At 44.1% G+C, this 15,452-nt stretch overlaps 2 protein-coding genes across 5 annotated transcripts in view; both read right to left on the bottom strand.

Moving 5' to 3' along the window:
* Positions 1-331: 331 nt before the first annotated feature.
* Positions 332-7,403, bottom strand: grinab (glutamate receptor, ionotropic, N-methyl D-aspartate-associated protein 1b (glutamate binding)). The gene is made up of 7 exons (XM_017452909.3): positions 7,245-7,403; positions 3,506-3,817; positions 3,286-3,398; positions 2,331-2,531; positions 1,997-2,125; positions 1,340-1,483; positions 332-1,246 (listed from the first exon to the last, which is right to left on the bottom strand). Exons 2-7 carry the CDS (start codon positions 3,810-3,812, stop codon positions 1,097-1,099), a joined length of 1,044 nt encoding a protein of 347 aa, XP_017308398.1. The 5' UTR covers positions 3,813-3,817; positions 7,245-7,403; the 3' UTR covers positions 332-1,096.
* A 1,122-nt stretch (positions 7,404-8,525) lies between these two features.
* Positions 8,526-15,452, bottom strand: part of kif13a (kinesin family member 13A) — a 34,132-nt gene continuing 27,205 nt past the window's right edge. For 2 of the 4 annotated variants that reach the window (XM_053674776.1, XM_053674777.1), the window contains 7 exons: positions 15,371-15,448; positions 15,186-15,242; positions 14,992-15,097; positions 14,469-14,620; positions 13,868-13,984; positions 11,868-12,720; positions 8,526-11,757 (listed from right to left, as the gene is read on the bottom strand). In XM_053674776.1, the coding sequence (XP_053530751.1) occupies positions 11,618-11,757; positions 11,868-12,720; positions 13,868-13,984; positions 14,469-14,620; positions 14,992-15,097; positions 15,186-15,242; positions 15,371-15,448 (1,503 nt within the window). In that variant the 3' untranslated portion in view covers positions 8,526-11,617. The remainder of the gene's footprint in view (positions 11,758-11,867; positions 12,721-13,867; positions 13,985-14,468; positions 14,621-14,991; positions 15,098-15,185; positions 15,243-15,370; positions 15,449-15,452) is intronic. The other 2 variants (XM_053674778.1, XM_053674779.1) reach the window with 1 other exon arrangement.

Below are 15,452 nucleotides of genomic sequence, written 5' to 3'. Positions count from 1 at the left end.
CGGTTCGGTACACAATCCCGTATTAGTTCCTCGTTGTTTCCATTGCAGAGTGATCCGTACCGTAACTAAGCACCAGCACCGAATCGGGTTTCCAACAGCGACACGTGGGAGGAGCTAGAAATACTGCAGATCACTGATGGGTCAAATACAACCATCACACAACGTCATACTAGTATTTCAACATGGCCTAACGAGGCGTGGCCTAACGAGGCGTGGCCTAACTATGTAGATTTTTTTTTTTGCCTGGAGCCCTGGTTACACTCATGTAGTTTTAACTATTTTTCTGTCAAATCATGGAGATGTCGTGAATATTGAAAATGTCAGACAGATATGAGAGGGAAAAAAAAGAGATTTTATTCCACATCTTATCAGACATACATTTATCGAAAAATACAGAGTGTCTTTTTTCTACTAATTATTCTATACAGATACAGCAATGAGACCTAATCAAAGATTGATTTAAGAACCTTTAATAAAACTAAAAGTCTGTGTGTTATTCAAAAACAAACAAACAAACAAAACCTCCCAAAAAAAAAGAAAAGAAACAAGAGAAGATAATCACACGGTAGTTAACCGTCTATTAATATCATGTTACACACTACGGCTAACGGTTCACTGCATTAACAGGACTCACGACATCCTAACCGAAAAGACCTAGAGGAGGTTTAGATCCGTATTTACAGGAAGAGCAGCACTGCAAACGGAAATAAAGAAGTAGAGATAAAGTGGTTACGATAATCCGAGAGCCGATGGGGGAAAAATTTTTAAATAAAAATTCAGATTTGATCGAGACGACGCAACAAAAGCTGGTCGAGGAGACGCCATTTTGGGAAGCTGAACTGGCGGCTATGTGCGTCCATTAAACGTTAGAACATTAGTTAAACTGGACTGACTTTGTGGAGCAAAAGTGGATCGGTATGTAGTGTAATAACAACAACAACAACAACAACTACAATAATAATAATAATAATAATAATAATAATAATAAAGGTTCAATTTTTTTTTACACATACGTTGATGAAACAAGCTAGTTTAGAATTAAAGGTTAAAGACAAAAAGCAGGTGTAAAAGGAATGCGTTTAAGCTCGTCCTCCTGTTAGTTGCGGCTTCGGCCGACGATCTGCAGGATGTACAGGAAGATGTTGATGATGTCCAGGTAAAGGTTCAGCGCTCCGAACACGTACTCCTCGGGACTCAGAGACAGTTTCTTGTTCCCCAGGAGCAGCTGCGTGTCCACGGCCAAAAACTGCGGCACAACGCAGCACACGTTCGTCATTCGCCACGCAGAAAGGTATTAAGCTAGAAAATAAATAAGTAAGTAAATAAATAAAAGTCTTACGCAGGTGAAGACGAGCGCGCCCAGCGAGGCGTACACGATGTGCAGGATGTTGTTACGGATGAAGATGCAGAGGATCCCGAAGACGAAGAGGACGATCACGCACACGAACAGGACTCCGGCACAGGAAGTGAAGTCGTACTTGCTCTGTGTGGGCGCGTAAAAGGGGGGAGAAAGAAAAAACAAAACACACAAGGCAGTGCTCTCATCAGTTCACAATCTCTGTTTACTCAAAAAATATAAATAAATCCACGCACACACTCGTCAAATTCCACCTACTTACTGAGCACTTCCAGGAAATTTCACCACAATAAATTTACATAAACAGAGGATTAGAGAAGCTACTAAATGCAATGCATTCTGGGTAAGTTCTGCTCCTCGACTCTTAAAGGTGCAGTCTGTAATATTCCCATAATTAAAACAATTTTTTATTTTATTTCCTCTTCTTAAATAAATAATAAAAATTTCCCACAGCTAATATATTCTTAAGAAACAGCGTGAGAGTCAGCGGAAGAGAACCCCTTGTTTATTTGGGTTCAATACGGTAATTGTAATTCTCCTCACAGCCAGCAGGGGGGGCGCACACTCAAACACGTTCCACGCAGATTCCTGTGGAGGACACGATTAAAACCCTGTGCTGAAATAAACCAGAGCGCTGACCTGCAGAGAGAAGATCACCACGGTGAAGCAGACCACCACGGTGATGCCGACGGCCATGATGACGGCGTCCGTGTCGTAGAAGCTGGCGATCACGCCCGTCATGTACGACATGCTCAGGGTCAACACCGACTGAAACGAAAAGAGGTCCTTTTGTCTATTTTTTTCCTTTTTTTTTTTATAAATAAGAGTGATAATTTAGAATAAACATAAAACTACATTTCAGACTCCGTGCCTTTGCCCATTTCCAGAAACAAAAAAATAATTCGAGTCCAGTTAGTAATATATTATAATATATGTAAAACGTGTATGAACAGTATGACGTGTAGGTCGTTACCAAGGCGACCAGGTTCCACGGGTGTTTGCGGCGGAATTCTCCGCAGCAGCTGATGGCGATGAGGGGAACGAGGAAGATGACGTAGGACACGTAGTAGGTCCAGGTGTTCTGCCTCACGAACGTCTTCACATTGTGCTCGAAGGTGAAGAGAGCGACCACGGAGAAGGTGACGACGAGCTGCACGGTGAGGACGAGGAAGACCTGCCAACACACACACAGTTTTAGCCCTCTCACACCACAACAATGACTAAAGAAAAACAACAAACGTTATCCGTTTAGAGTGACGTTTAATGAATCGTTCCTGTTCTCACTTACGTTACGGCAGCTATAAACGCACCCATAAGACCAAAAATCGTTACGTCACGTTACCGAGAAAACGCAAACAAGCGTAAACTCCTGTACTGAAGATGGGAAACTGACACTGGAGACTCCTTCCATAAACGTTACATTAACACATTTCTCCTTACAGAATATTTTACACCCCATCAACTATTAGAAAAAATAAATAATATAATATAATATAAATATATATAACGATCAGTCTGCCGAACAAGTGGTGTAAAATGATCTGGGTAATTTCTTTGGGTGTGGTTTTATTTACATATTCATGAATATGCGGGATTTATTTCTTTAAAGCACTTGTACTTCTGACCATTTTTATGGTTCTGAACGTCTTAAAATTTTTTTTTGCATTTATAAATCCAGCTGAACGATAACCACGATGAGTTTTTTCTCCGCGCGATTGTTCGGTTAATTCCAACGAACAGAAAACAGTTCTGTTAGATTATTAATCACTATAAATAAATATTTTATTTCACACAAGCCGGGGTTTCCTCACACGTGTAAATCTTTAGCCACATCGATCGAGCGTCAGTCTTTTAGAATACACCCGAGACACAATTAAATTAAAATGTAAACACAATCGTTTACGCGTTCTTTTGTTTGTTTGTTTTACCTTGCGGATGAACGCTCGTCTCACGGTTTTGTCATCGAACCCCGAGATGGCGATCTCCTCGTGGTCGTACACCGGAGGAGGCTCGTCACTTTGGTAAAAAGCGTTGGATGCATCTGCGTGTCACCAAACCGAAACAGATAAAACAGTAAAAAACAAACAAGAACAAACAGATTCAGATCGAAGTAAAATCTGTCGGCTGCTCAGAGCCACGCCCCCTCACCCGGAGTGTACTGGTACGGAGTTGGAGCCGGATTCGGCGCCGGGTTGTAGGGAGTCGCGTGTGGAAAGGGCGCCTGGGGAAATCCGGGGCCACCCTGACCGTACATCGGATGCATAAAGGCTCCAGGAGGAGGAAAGGGAACGCCGCCGGGCGCTCCGGGCGCCCCCGGGGCTCCGGGCATCACGCTGTAATCCGGAGGAGGCAGGACAAATCCGGCGGGGTTCGGCTGCCCGTACGCATAGTCCTGCGGCGCTGGAGGCGAGGCGCTGTCCACGAACGGGACGTATCCAATTTTATCCTGTGACATGGCGACTATAGACACATTTAAAATAAATAAATAAATAAACAAACAAAACCAAAAAAACCCACAGACACATCGATATGGTGATCGATTCCAAACATCACGGTACGCTTCATTAACCATTTCTTAATGTATTTAAAATAAAATCCACAAACTAAGTGTTACAATATAAACTTCAGACTAAAACTTTATATTATAAAGTTAATGATGTATACAAGTATTTAAGCATTAGTTTATGGACAAAAATACACAGAAAAAAAAGCACTGACAATTAAACTACAGACTTAAATGAATCATTAATACTGACTCGCGACTCGACTTGGACTCGTGAACAAACTGACTCGCGACTCGACTTGGACTCGTGAACAAACTGACTCGCGACTCGACTTGGACTCGTGAACAAACTGACTCGCGACTCGACTTGGACTCGTGAACAAACTGACTCGCGACTCGACTTGGACTCGTGAACAAACTGACTCGCGACTCGACTTGGACTCGTGAACAAACTGACTCGCGACTCGACTTGGACTCGTGAACAAACTGACTCGCGACTCGACTTGGACTCGTGAACAAACTGACTCGACTTGGACTCGTGAACAAACTGACTCGACTTGGACTCGTGAACAAACTGACTCGACTTGGACTCGTGAACAAACTGACTCGACTTGGACTCGTGAACAAACTGACTCGACTTGGACTCGTGAACAAACTGACTCGACTTGGACTCGTGAACAAACTGACTCGCGACTCGACTTGGACTCGTGAACAAACTGACTCGCGACTCGACTTGGACTCGTGAACAAACTGACTCGACTTGGACTCGTGAACAAACTGACTCGACTTGGACTCGTGAACAAACTGACTCGACTTGGACTCGTGAACAAACTGACTCGCGACTCGACTTGGACTCGTGAACAAACTGACTCGCGACTCGACTTGGACTCGTGAACAAACTGACTCGCGACTCGACTTGGACTCGTGAACAAACTGACTCGCGACTTGACTTGGACTCGTGAACAAACTGACTCGCGACTCGACTTGGACTCGTGAACAACTCAAACACCATATTTGCAGGGGCGTGCTCGAGCCTCGGTTTGTGAATGGTGGGCGGAGTCTTACTGCAGCGAGCCGAGGTGAGAATAAAAATGGGAGAGACGGGCACCTCGAAAGACGGAGAGAGACAACCAGCATAGCTGTGTGTGTGTGTGTGTATAAAATAGAAACAGTGAAAAGTGAAAGTGAAAGATAAAGAATACAGCGCCGTTTGAGTTGTTCCTCCATCATTGGACAAGCTGCGTCGACATGTTTCTAACTCACACAGATAGACACCAAACGCGTTTCGCCTCCGAGGGTCAGAAACATGTTCCACACAAACCTGGTGTTCGTCCCGCACAAGAACTATTCATTAAAATAGAACAAAGACATGACACTTCATTTGGACTTGGACCTCAGGGACTTGTGAACATGTCCGACCTCACGATACCTTTGTATAACTTTATGAGTTTATAAAATTTTATAATTATAAGCTGTGTGTGTGTGTGTGTGTGTGTGTGTGTGTGTGTGATGGGGTGTTAAAATTTTGCACATTCATTTTTTTGGTGTCAAAGATATATAAATGAAACATAACGCTTTTTTATATATATAGAAAAACAAATGTAAAAGATCACAGCAGAACCATCATGTGTGGGAGAAACCCGGGCGGGTTTTAAATCTCGTATCCGATCCTACGCTCAGCAAACCGTGGCGTACACAGGCCGTTTTCTCCGACAACGCCGTGCAACTTTCCCGTCAGTCCATTTCTCAGAAAGGCTCGAGCTGTTTTCATCTTCTTTGGGCTTCAGCGGTTTTAACTCTTCACCACAAATTTGAGGGTTGGGTTTTTTCTCTCCTTTTTTGTGACTGATTTGACTTTTGTGGTGTTAAAATACATTAAAAAAAACAAAACAAAAAAAAAACAAACCCCACAGCGTTTCGAAATAATTAAATAAATGAAATAATCTTAGTCATGAACTGATGTAACCCTTTGACTAATGGGTCTGTAATTAAAATAAAACAAACCAAAAAAATCTGAACGTTTAATAATAATAATAATAATAATAATAATAATAATAATAATAATAATAAGAGGAAGAAGAAGAAGAAGAAGAAGAATGAATCTTGATACAGTTATACTTTTAATTTCTAAAAGAGAACATGATCATTTATTATATAAATCCTCGGCTATGCTTCATTCAGCCCGGGTGGAATAACACCACGAGTCTGACGTGAATATGAATCAATAATTAATCAACAATAATCAATAATTCCCAAGCTGGATTTATTTATTCATTTATTTTCTACAAAACTTCCCAAATGATCTCTTCTAGTAGGAAATGAAAGTTTAAACCCATTCTTTCTGCGATTTTCACAGTCTCCGCTTTGTCCGTTAAGTTTCACCTGAGTTAAAGAAGGGAGCTTTTCTTCTTTTTATTTATGTATTAATTTAAACGGTGTGATAAAGGGTCACGTGACGCGGGGAGCCGCGCCGTTTCCGGTCACACTTCCTGTGTGGGACATCAGACATGTAAACTACATGCGTGTGGTGTATCTTCTCACCATCTTAACTTAAACGTTTCTGCGAGGTTTTATACTTTAAACAACACAAAATATACATTTGCGATGAATATAAATTAAATCATTAAAGGTTTAGCGAAAGACGGAATGAACAAAGGTTGTGCTGCTATGCTATAAAAGGACATTTAAACTATATTATATTAAAGTATAGAAGACTAATAGAAAACAAAACACGGCCTTCAAATGTTATATTTTAGTTTGAACAGAAGGTAAAGTATGAACATTACAGCGACAGGGTTAAGGTTTATTTAAATTGGATTAAATGCTAAAAATGGTGATTGTAAGAGGCTAAGGTTGACTTTAATAGGAATAAATAAATAAATAAGCTGTAGATGGAAGAATGAGGTGGTTTTCATGTGGTTTCTCTTTCAGGCCTTCGAGCTTCCGCTGATGATATTTTAATGACTTGTATTTATTTATCTATATATTAATGAAGGTATTTATTTCTTCTTTTCGGGGGCAGAAGCTGACGGAGAGCTCAGTCTGTGTGTTACTTTACACTCTCACATTACATTACACACACCTGGTGAAATATTAATCTCCATCACACCCACGTCATGTCCTAGATCACTGCATCATATACACACGATTATTCCGCAGGTTTCTTATCTTAAATATCCAAACCAGAACCGAATCCAGATTCTGTACACTGTCCGAAAAGATGAAGAAATAGTCATTTGTTTACGCGCTTATTCTGAGCTCAAAACAAAACCAAACCAAGCTCGGGTCTGATCTCACAGCAAAGTTCGCCACATTCCGAGGACAAAACGAGCTATTTTCTTCATCTCCGACACACAGAAAAGCAGCTCACACAACACAACATACCTCTTTTACACTTCTCTGCGACGATCCGCCGTGTACTCCGACCTTTAACCGACAAAAAAAACGAATTTCTTTTCACTACAATACCGCTGGAGCTTCTTAAGTTATTTGTCCGCCATCTTTATTTCATCTTTATCTAGTCCAGTCAGGCTCCGCCCCCTTCACGCTTGAAATGACAGGACGGCAGCCAATGAGAGTGGGCCACGAGGTCACGTGGTGTAAAACCCGCCCTCGCGAGGCTTGAATGCGTGTTGTACTGCACATGACGTGCGCTACGTCAATAAACAAACAAACAAACAAAAGCACCCATGATTCTTTTTTAAAAAGCGTAATCAAGCTACTCACCATATGACTCGCCTTAAAATAGTTATTTAATTACGATATTTTGTACACCATTTAAGTCTAATGCATACAAGTTTTCTGTGTATAAAATAATTATAATCTAATTTAAATGTATTAAAAATAACTCAAGATCAACTCAATGTTTCTGTTTTTTTATCGTATTCATTATTCGTGCACGATTCTTAAGTATTAATCATTATTCATATAAAGAAAAGGAAAAAATACTGGTGTTTTTTTTTTGGTAATCTTCCATTATAAAATACAGTATTTTTTTTAACAAGTCACTGTATACTCAGGTGATGAAAATTAATACTATTAAGTAATTAATAAGTAAGTAATAAGTAATAAATACAGTACACGGCCAAATGTATGTACTTGTCGAAATCCAACTCCAGATTTAGCTGTCATGTACTGTATATATAAACTCCACTCCTCTTCTCTTCTGGGAAGGCTTTCCACTAGATTTTGGGGGCGTGGCTGTGGGGATCTGCATTCATTCAGCTGCGAGGGAGTTAGTGAGGTTGAGGTCAGGCGTCGAGGAGGCTCCAGTTCCAGTTCATCCCAAAGGTGACGAATCAGTGGGGTTGAAGTCAGGGCTCTGTGCACGACACTCAGGTTCTTCGACCTTCTTCCGACCTTCGCACACCACGTCTTCACGGAGCAGGTTCGGGTCTCTTAGTTCCGCTGACAGAAAAACTGTAACGCTACAACATTCAAACACATTCTATACAATCGTGTGCGTCAAACTTTGTGGCAACAGCTCGACGAAGAACAACATACCGTATGGCTGTAATGGTCAGGGGTGCACATACTTTTGGCCTTACTGTCATACCGTCACCCTCTCCACAGCGACTCTAACCGATCACGTGCGCCTGTAAGGTCACGTCTGAGGAAGAAGCCCGACTGCAACTCTCGTGTAAACACAAAGTCAGACACGGACACTTTAAACTGTAAACGTTCTGTATTCTAGAAGATCTTTGTACCCATTTTTCTCTCGATACAATATAAATACAGTTCTGTACATTATATAGGTTCAAATACAGCTCTATGTACAAGTCCTCGTGAAGGAGAGCAGCTTGTCTTCCAGAGTAAGGGCTTGGGTTTTTCTTCCATCCACACACACACAGTTACAGCATTACAAACAAACACACTTCCACGATAGTTCTTCAGCTGAAAAATAGTCTTTAACCGCACCGATTCCTCGAGTCACGAGGCGGAGCGCGTCCGTCTCGCCTCGTCCTGTTACCTTTTAAAAAATATATCCATTTAGTTGCATGAGTATAAAAAAAATAATATAAGGCATGTGCTGATTATCAGTTATACGATCTGATCGTGATATATTAACACACAGTGTTGTTATTGCGAGCGTCATTACACCAGCTTGTTTTAGACGAATCGGAAGGCAGCTTTGTAACGTGTCCTTTACAACCGGACCGATACGTGTCGTTACATCGTGATAGCACGCGAAACAGTGATAAAGAAATGACGTGATCAAATATGATAACGATGCTTTTTTTTTTTTTTCAGCACATGCTCGTTACAAAGTAAGAAGATGTTACTCGTTAGTCAGAACACAATACAAATAAACAACCGAAAAGCTGCTGCGGATTAAAAAAACGGGAAAAGAAAAGAGGGACTGACGGGTCAAACGGCGTCAGCGATGTGTCCGAGGCGAAGTCCGAGCTCGCCCTGCGTTACGGAACGAGGCATGAACCAAGGTGCTTTTAATGCGTCAGATCTGCAGCTCTCTCCCCGTATCGAGCCTCTCGGGAGGCTCTGTGCATCCAGGACACGTCTCTCCAGTGCAAGCGTTCAGGCAACAGTTCCCAAAATAAAGTTCTTTACACAGATACAGTACTCAGAAAACCAGTAAGAAAACAAGGCAACTTCCTGTTACAAACTTCTTACCACAATCGTAAAGTGTGAGGCGTTGAAACCAAAGATATGGCACTTAAGTGAGAATCAGTCACGCATACTCTCTCTCCACACACACACACACACACTCACACGACATGCGACAGCGATTTATTTTGTATCGCTACGGACACTTCAAAATGGCCGATGCTCCTGCGAGTAGGATGTTCAGATACAGCAGTGACATGGAAAACTTTATCCGGTCCGTACAGGATATCAGAAGCGCTCGATTCTGCCGCGGCTTGCTTCAAAATTTGCAACACGACTATTTTTTTTTAGCGTAAAACTACTCGGACCGGCGAAATCGCAATCGCACGAAATTGTTCCACACGCTCTGTCGCGGTGACGTTTGTCGGTAAACGAGACCTTTTCGCTGTACGCGTGTTCGACGAAGAGGGCTTCGGCTGAACGCGTCACGTGACGCGTCTCTGCTCAAATCTGCGGTGATTTTGATTGGAGGAAAAAAAAAAACTGCAAGCTCCTCGGAAAATCCCGGAGTTTGCTCCGTTTCCGCGATGGAGAAATCCTGGCGGGATTGAATGACTATACGTTACATACCGTACGTATTAGCGGATAATAAATACGTCTCCACCGAACACGCTGTAGGGCACCAGGGGGCGCCGATCAGGAGTACCGAAAGGTTCGTAAATTCATCTTCAGGAAGCGACTGAGGTGTAGCGACCGGATCGATTTAAAAGGAAACGACCGAAAAAGAACCGAAGCAACAATCGTGAATTTATTACTATCTAAAAAAAAAAAACCCCAAAAAAACAACAACACAACGACAACGGGCTTATCGAGGCGATTTCCCCGTAACTCTGGTCCTTTTATAAATACTTAATAATCTCTACTGAGGTGTTAGGTCAGTCGTTGCCGTATGGCAACGATGTTCAATAGTGGAAAGTATCGTGTAGTTAAAAATAACACAAACTGCATGAGATTACGATTCAAACGACTGCATCTTCCAGACCACGAGCTTCCAGACCAAAGAGGGTTTTTTTTTGCCACCTAGTAATCGTGTAAAAGTTCTATCTTCCAGGAAGGACTTAACGCTCTTGTTGCTGTTACGTAAAAGTTAAAGCCCGCTTTTTACAGTTACGCAGGAAAACAGTAGCTCTGTATTCCTGCCTGTCAAAAAAAGCAGAAAAAAATAGTAGATAAACGAACTGCTGCATGCGTTAAAGAGTTAAATACACTGCTGCTTTGAGCTTTTCACCAAAACTACAAGCGTGTTTAAATAGTATCGTATAAAGATATAAACGCTTGTGCTCCGTGATAACGTTTGTGCCATTTTAAAAGCACAGCGTGAGGACAGCTACTTCATAAAGTCTCTTATTCACCGCAGGAGATTAATCTGACGGCAGAGCGTCGGGACGATCTATTTTTAAAAAATCGTCTCGACGGTAAAAATGGTCAAATACGGCGCGGCCTTCGTGACGATATTGGAATAAGACCGGCGCATGTCTAACACACACACACACACACACACACACACACACGCGCGCACACACGCACGAGGAGAACACAGACGGTTTCAGTTTTAAACAGCAAATCGGAAGCGTCTTTGGTAACACCTGATATCATCACGTGAATAAACAGTAGTACTTTCTCAACTTCAGCGGATTTTCCAGATCGTAGCCTCAACCTCCGAAGCTGAACTTCGTCATCGCTCGGCCGTGTTCAGTCAGAGTGGTAAAATAAGGCCTAAAACGGACGCTGGCTTGAAGTTAAGTTCGAGCTTAAAAATCATAAGGTATTGTGAGGGAGAATTTGTGCAACGGTGCATTTGACATTCAAAGAGGGATCTTTTTTTTTTTTTCTCAAAAAAACTTAAATACACAGGGAAATAAAGAGAGAGAGAGAGAAAAGTCTACGCTAGGTATGTGCCGGCAATCAGTTCTACACTACACTGTGATATTTAACACGCTATACTGTTATGATGTTCCCTGTATTATGTTATGAAGGAAGCGCTCTTATTACGGATGAATAAAAAAAATCCAGCGTTGCGTTTGTCCTGGTGGAGAATTTCGGATCCCGATAAAAGAATCGTGATACGATAATGATGTGTTAAATATCGGCTCTGAACCGAAACCATCCCATAATAAGTGGGCGTGTCTTTGCTACAGCAGTACGGGTTGGAGCTGTGGGTCGGTGTCCATGGAGACGGGCGATCTACTGAGCCAGGCCGGACGCACGAACGCGCCGTGACCCGTGGCGCAGCGGAAATACACTCGACCCTGCACCGTGCCGTTGTGTTTACCTGCACGGAGACAAAACACACACACACACGCACACACACACACACGTTAATTAATTAAAGTAATTAAAAGTAATTGAGAAATTTAAATTGGAATGCAGATGTATACACACCTACAGCACAGTCCAGCTCCACTCCTACCCAGATGCCCTGGGCGAACTCGACTCCGCCCACATAGTGCACTGTGCCGCTCCTCGTGCCCACCCACACCTGCTCTCCAGGTGCCATCCAGTCGGGCAGCTGGGCCACCGGCGCGCCCTCATCGTCCTCACTCGAGGGGGCGGGGCTAATCCTGTCTCCATTTCTGCGCTCCGTGTGCTCTGCGGCAGTGGGGCGAGGGGGCGTCCCGGGTGAGGACGAGGACGAGGACGGACCCTCGCTGCCGTTGTGGAGGTGGCACGGTGCAGCCAGAACGTCAGTGCTCACGTGTGACGGATGTTTGGGGGAAATCCCGGCGCGCTCTGCTTGCGCGTGCCAGTCAAAGTGCTCGCGTTCGTCCTCTCCGAATTCCTCCCCGGCGCCTTTGAAGTCCGTGAACTCCTGACTGGTGTTCGAGTGAGAAGACGAGGCGCGGACGTGAGCAGCCTCGTTTAAGGCACTTTTAGCGGTCAGGGAGTTTCTGGCGTGCTCCTGGAGCTCGGCGGCGTCTCTGGAGCCCACGCTGAGACGATCCGAACTCTCGCTGCCGGAGAAGGGCGTGTCTGAAAGCGTGGCGTTGGAGGTGCTGTGGGAGAAATATCCGCTCGTACAGCTGCTTGCCGTAGGACTGCGAGACACTCCCTTCTCCGCCCCTCCACCCCCAGGCAACGAGGCCACGCCCGACGGGAAGTCTCCGCCCCCGCACAGGCTGGCGTTGTACACCTCGAAGTTGGCGAAGTCCTCAGGGATGTACGCTCGGAAGTGACGGAGAGAAACAGAGGTGGGAACAGCGCAGTGGCCCACCTCGGGCTCCTCCTCTTCCGAATCCTGACCAATCATCCGCGAGCAGACATTAAACACAATCACAACGCACAAAGGTCTTTCGATGATTTCGGCTGTTTTAGTGACTCGGAATAAATAGCAAGACGCATTATCATTTCATAATTTCACCACTAGTAATTAGATACGGATTATGATTATCAGACTGAAATGCGGGCTTTAGATCAGACGTATTATCCGACGCAATACACCGATGGCCAGGAGTCCAGGAAGGACAGCGAGTTCGGGTGATTTCTATAAAATACACTTTTGTGTGTAACTGAGAAACTACTGCCCTCTGGTGGAGAAACCCTCGACTACATCGTGTTCCCGCTCGTAGTTTGTCTCTTGTGGGCGTGTAGCGACCTCTACCGTTCTCGCTTGTAGGCGTGGCCTGTCCAACACTTTTCTAAAATTCCAGCGAGAATCTGTAGTAGCTTAATACAGCTTCTGAAGCTGACTAGTCAAACACAAACTAAGTTACGTGCTAGGATTAGCAAAGCAAGTTAACTGTCCTAGTGCCATACGCTCACTCACCAGAGGCACCAGCGGTCTCTGCTACTTCCTCCCAGGCTTTATTTTTCTTCGTCACATCTCTATACACGTTTAATGAGAGGTCGTGTATGACAGGATAAGATGAAACTATGGGATATTTTACGGGAACTAATTGCAGGTAGGAATTTAGGGGCATGGGACCACACGGGCCGCAGGACTTGGTCCGAGCAATCGTTCTAGCCAAATATTTGGATTTGTCATTTTATTGCGCACGTAAGTAGAAAATGAACGATGGCCTGTCACTCGCTAGTGTGAACGTAGGGTAATGTGTGTGTGTGTGTGTGTGTGTTTATATTAGAGGGGTTACATGTTTTATAGATTGTACTGCATGCAGTTAAACACTGAATGGGTGAATTAGGAGACGATGGAGAGCGTGTGAAGAGTGTGTGAAGAGCGTGTGATGAGTGTGTGATGAGTGTGTGATGAGTGCGTGATGTAAACAATTTCAGACAGAGATCCTGCTCCATTCTTGATCATTTTAGTGTTTAAAATGAAATGATGTGCGTGACCTGAGGAAGTGTATGTGTGTGTGTGTGTGTGTGTGTGTGTGTGTGTGTGTGTGTGAATGAGCGAGTGATTGGTGTATAGATCTGACACTTACAGCAGTGTGTGTAGGTGTGACTCTGAGGTGGGTGTGGTTTGTCGTGCTGCAGTGGCCCTCACTCCGAGCCCGTGGGCGGAGCCAGGGGCCACCCCGAGCCACTAACCAGCGCATGCTCTGTAACACACACACACACACACACACACACACACACACACACACACACACAGCATGCAGTAGAGCGCATCCAGGAAGCTGCAGCGGGGGGCTGTGAGGTTAGGGCATGGTGTGTGTGTGTGTGTGTGTGTGTGTGTGTAACATGCAGAAACATTCCTTCTCACAGCCAAACTTTATACAAGGTGTGTGTCGATGATGTGATACTCGACATGCACACGTGTGAGTGTCTGTGTGTGTGTGTGATCTGAATTTATTACTGTTTCAAGAAAAAATAAAATAAAATACGTCAGCTTGTGCTCATGCTTCCAGGAAGTGACATCACACACACAGAGCTTTAGCTTTACTTATGATATCATGATCATCGGTTACTGATGGAATGGATGCGATATAAGGAATGAGGGATGGGGTTAGGTAGAGAGCGTGTGGAGAGTGTGTAAAAATGTGTGTGTGTGTGTGTGTGTGTGTGTGTGTGTGTGTGTTTTACCTCCTGCCCCAGCAGAGGCCGAGCTTCTAGCACGCGCTTGGCTTTGCTCTCCTCCCGAACAGGCATGAGAGATTTGAGGAACTTGGGCGGCTGAGGCGAGAGCGCTTTAAACGGACTCGAGTTGAAGAACGTTGGACTGTCCGGAACCGAGCCTACGCGAAAAAACAAAACAAAACACACACACACACACACACACAGTAATACACACTGTATAGACAGGGTTATTTTCAAAAAGTACCGTTCTGCCACGTCTGGATTGTGCGATGCGAGAAATCAGGGTGGGGTTTTAGGTAAATCTGATTAGCCGATCAGTAATTTGAACACGTGACATCGCCGGTCGTCGTGGCGACGTACTGCTGAGCTTAGCATGATGTTTTCACAAAAATGACCTCAGCTAGACTCAAATGAGCTCTGTCACCATGACAACACACAACGGTTCCAAAATGGACGGATTTTGTAACCTTTGTGGCACACTGTGTGTGTGTGTGTGTGTGTGTGTGTGTGTGTGTCTGTGTGTGTGTACCGTGATTCTCCTTGCTTTTTAGCGGCGTGTCTTTTGTGGTTGCCATGGAGACCGCCGTGTCGTGATGAGAGCAGTCCGAGGCATCGTGTTGAACCTCACAGTGACCCTGAAGATAGAGAGCATGATGAGGAGTGTGTGAGAAGGAGTGTGTGTGAGGAGGAGTGTGTGTGAGGAGGAGTGTGTGAGTTACACACTTTGGGGTCTTCGCCATCTTCACCACACGCCATCACGTCTGACTTACAACATGAGGTCTGCAAAACAAAAACAAAAACACACACAGCTGTAGTTCTCTGAAGTGTGTGTAAGTGTGTGTATGGAAGTGTGTGTGTGAGTGTGTGTATGGAAGTGTGTGTGTGAGTGTGTGTGTGGTGTCTCCTACATGCTGGACGTTGGGAGAACTCAGGCTTCTCCGTATGTGTCTGCTTTTAACTGAGAGCGCTTCTTTCACCGTCACCGCCTGT

Source organism: Ictalurus punctatus, chromosome 23 (genome assembly GCF_001660625.3).
Source record: "Ictalurus punctatus breed USDA103 chromosome 23, Coco_2.0, whole genome shotgun sequence".
NCBI classification, from domain to species: Eukaryota; Metazoa; Chordata; class Actinopteri; order Siluriformes; family Ictaluridae; genus Ictalurus; species Ictalurus punctatus.
Note: the sequence above shows the minus strand (reverse complement) of the source record. Positions and strands in the feature narration are given on the sequence as shown.

Excerpts from the sequence above, each read along its gene's own strand:
- grinab (XM_017452909.3), bottom strand. The coding sequence starts at position 3,812 with ATGTCACAGGATAAAATTGGATACGTCCCGTTCGTGGACAGCGCCTCG. Across the intron at positions 2,532-3,285 it reads GACGAGCGTTCATCCGCAAG|GTCTTCCTCGTCCTCACCGT; the intron begins GTAAAACAAACA and ends GTGTGTTGGCAG. Across the intron at positions 1,247-1,339 it reads GCGCGCTCGTCTTCACCTGC|TTTTTGGCCGTGGACACGCA; the intron begins GTAAGACTTTTA and ends GTTGTGCCGCAG.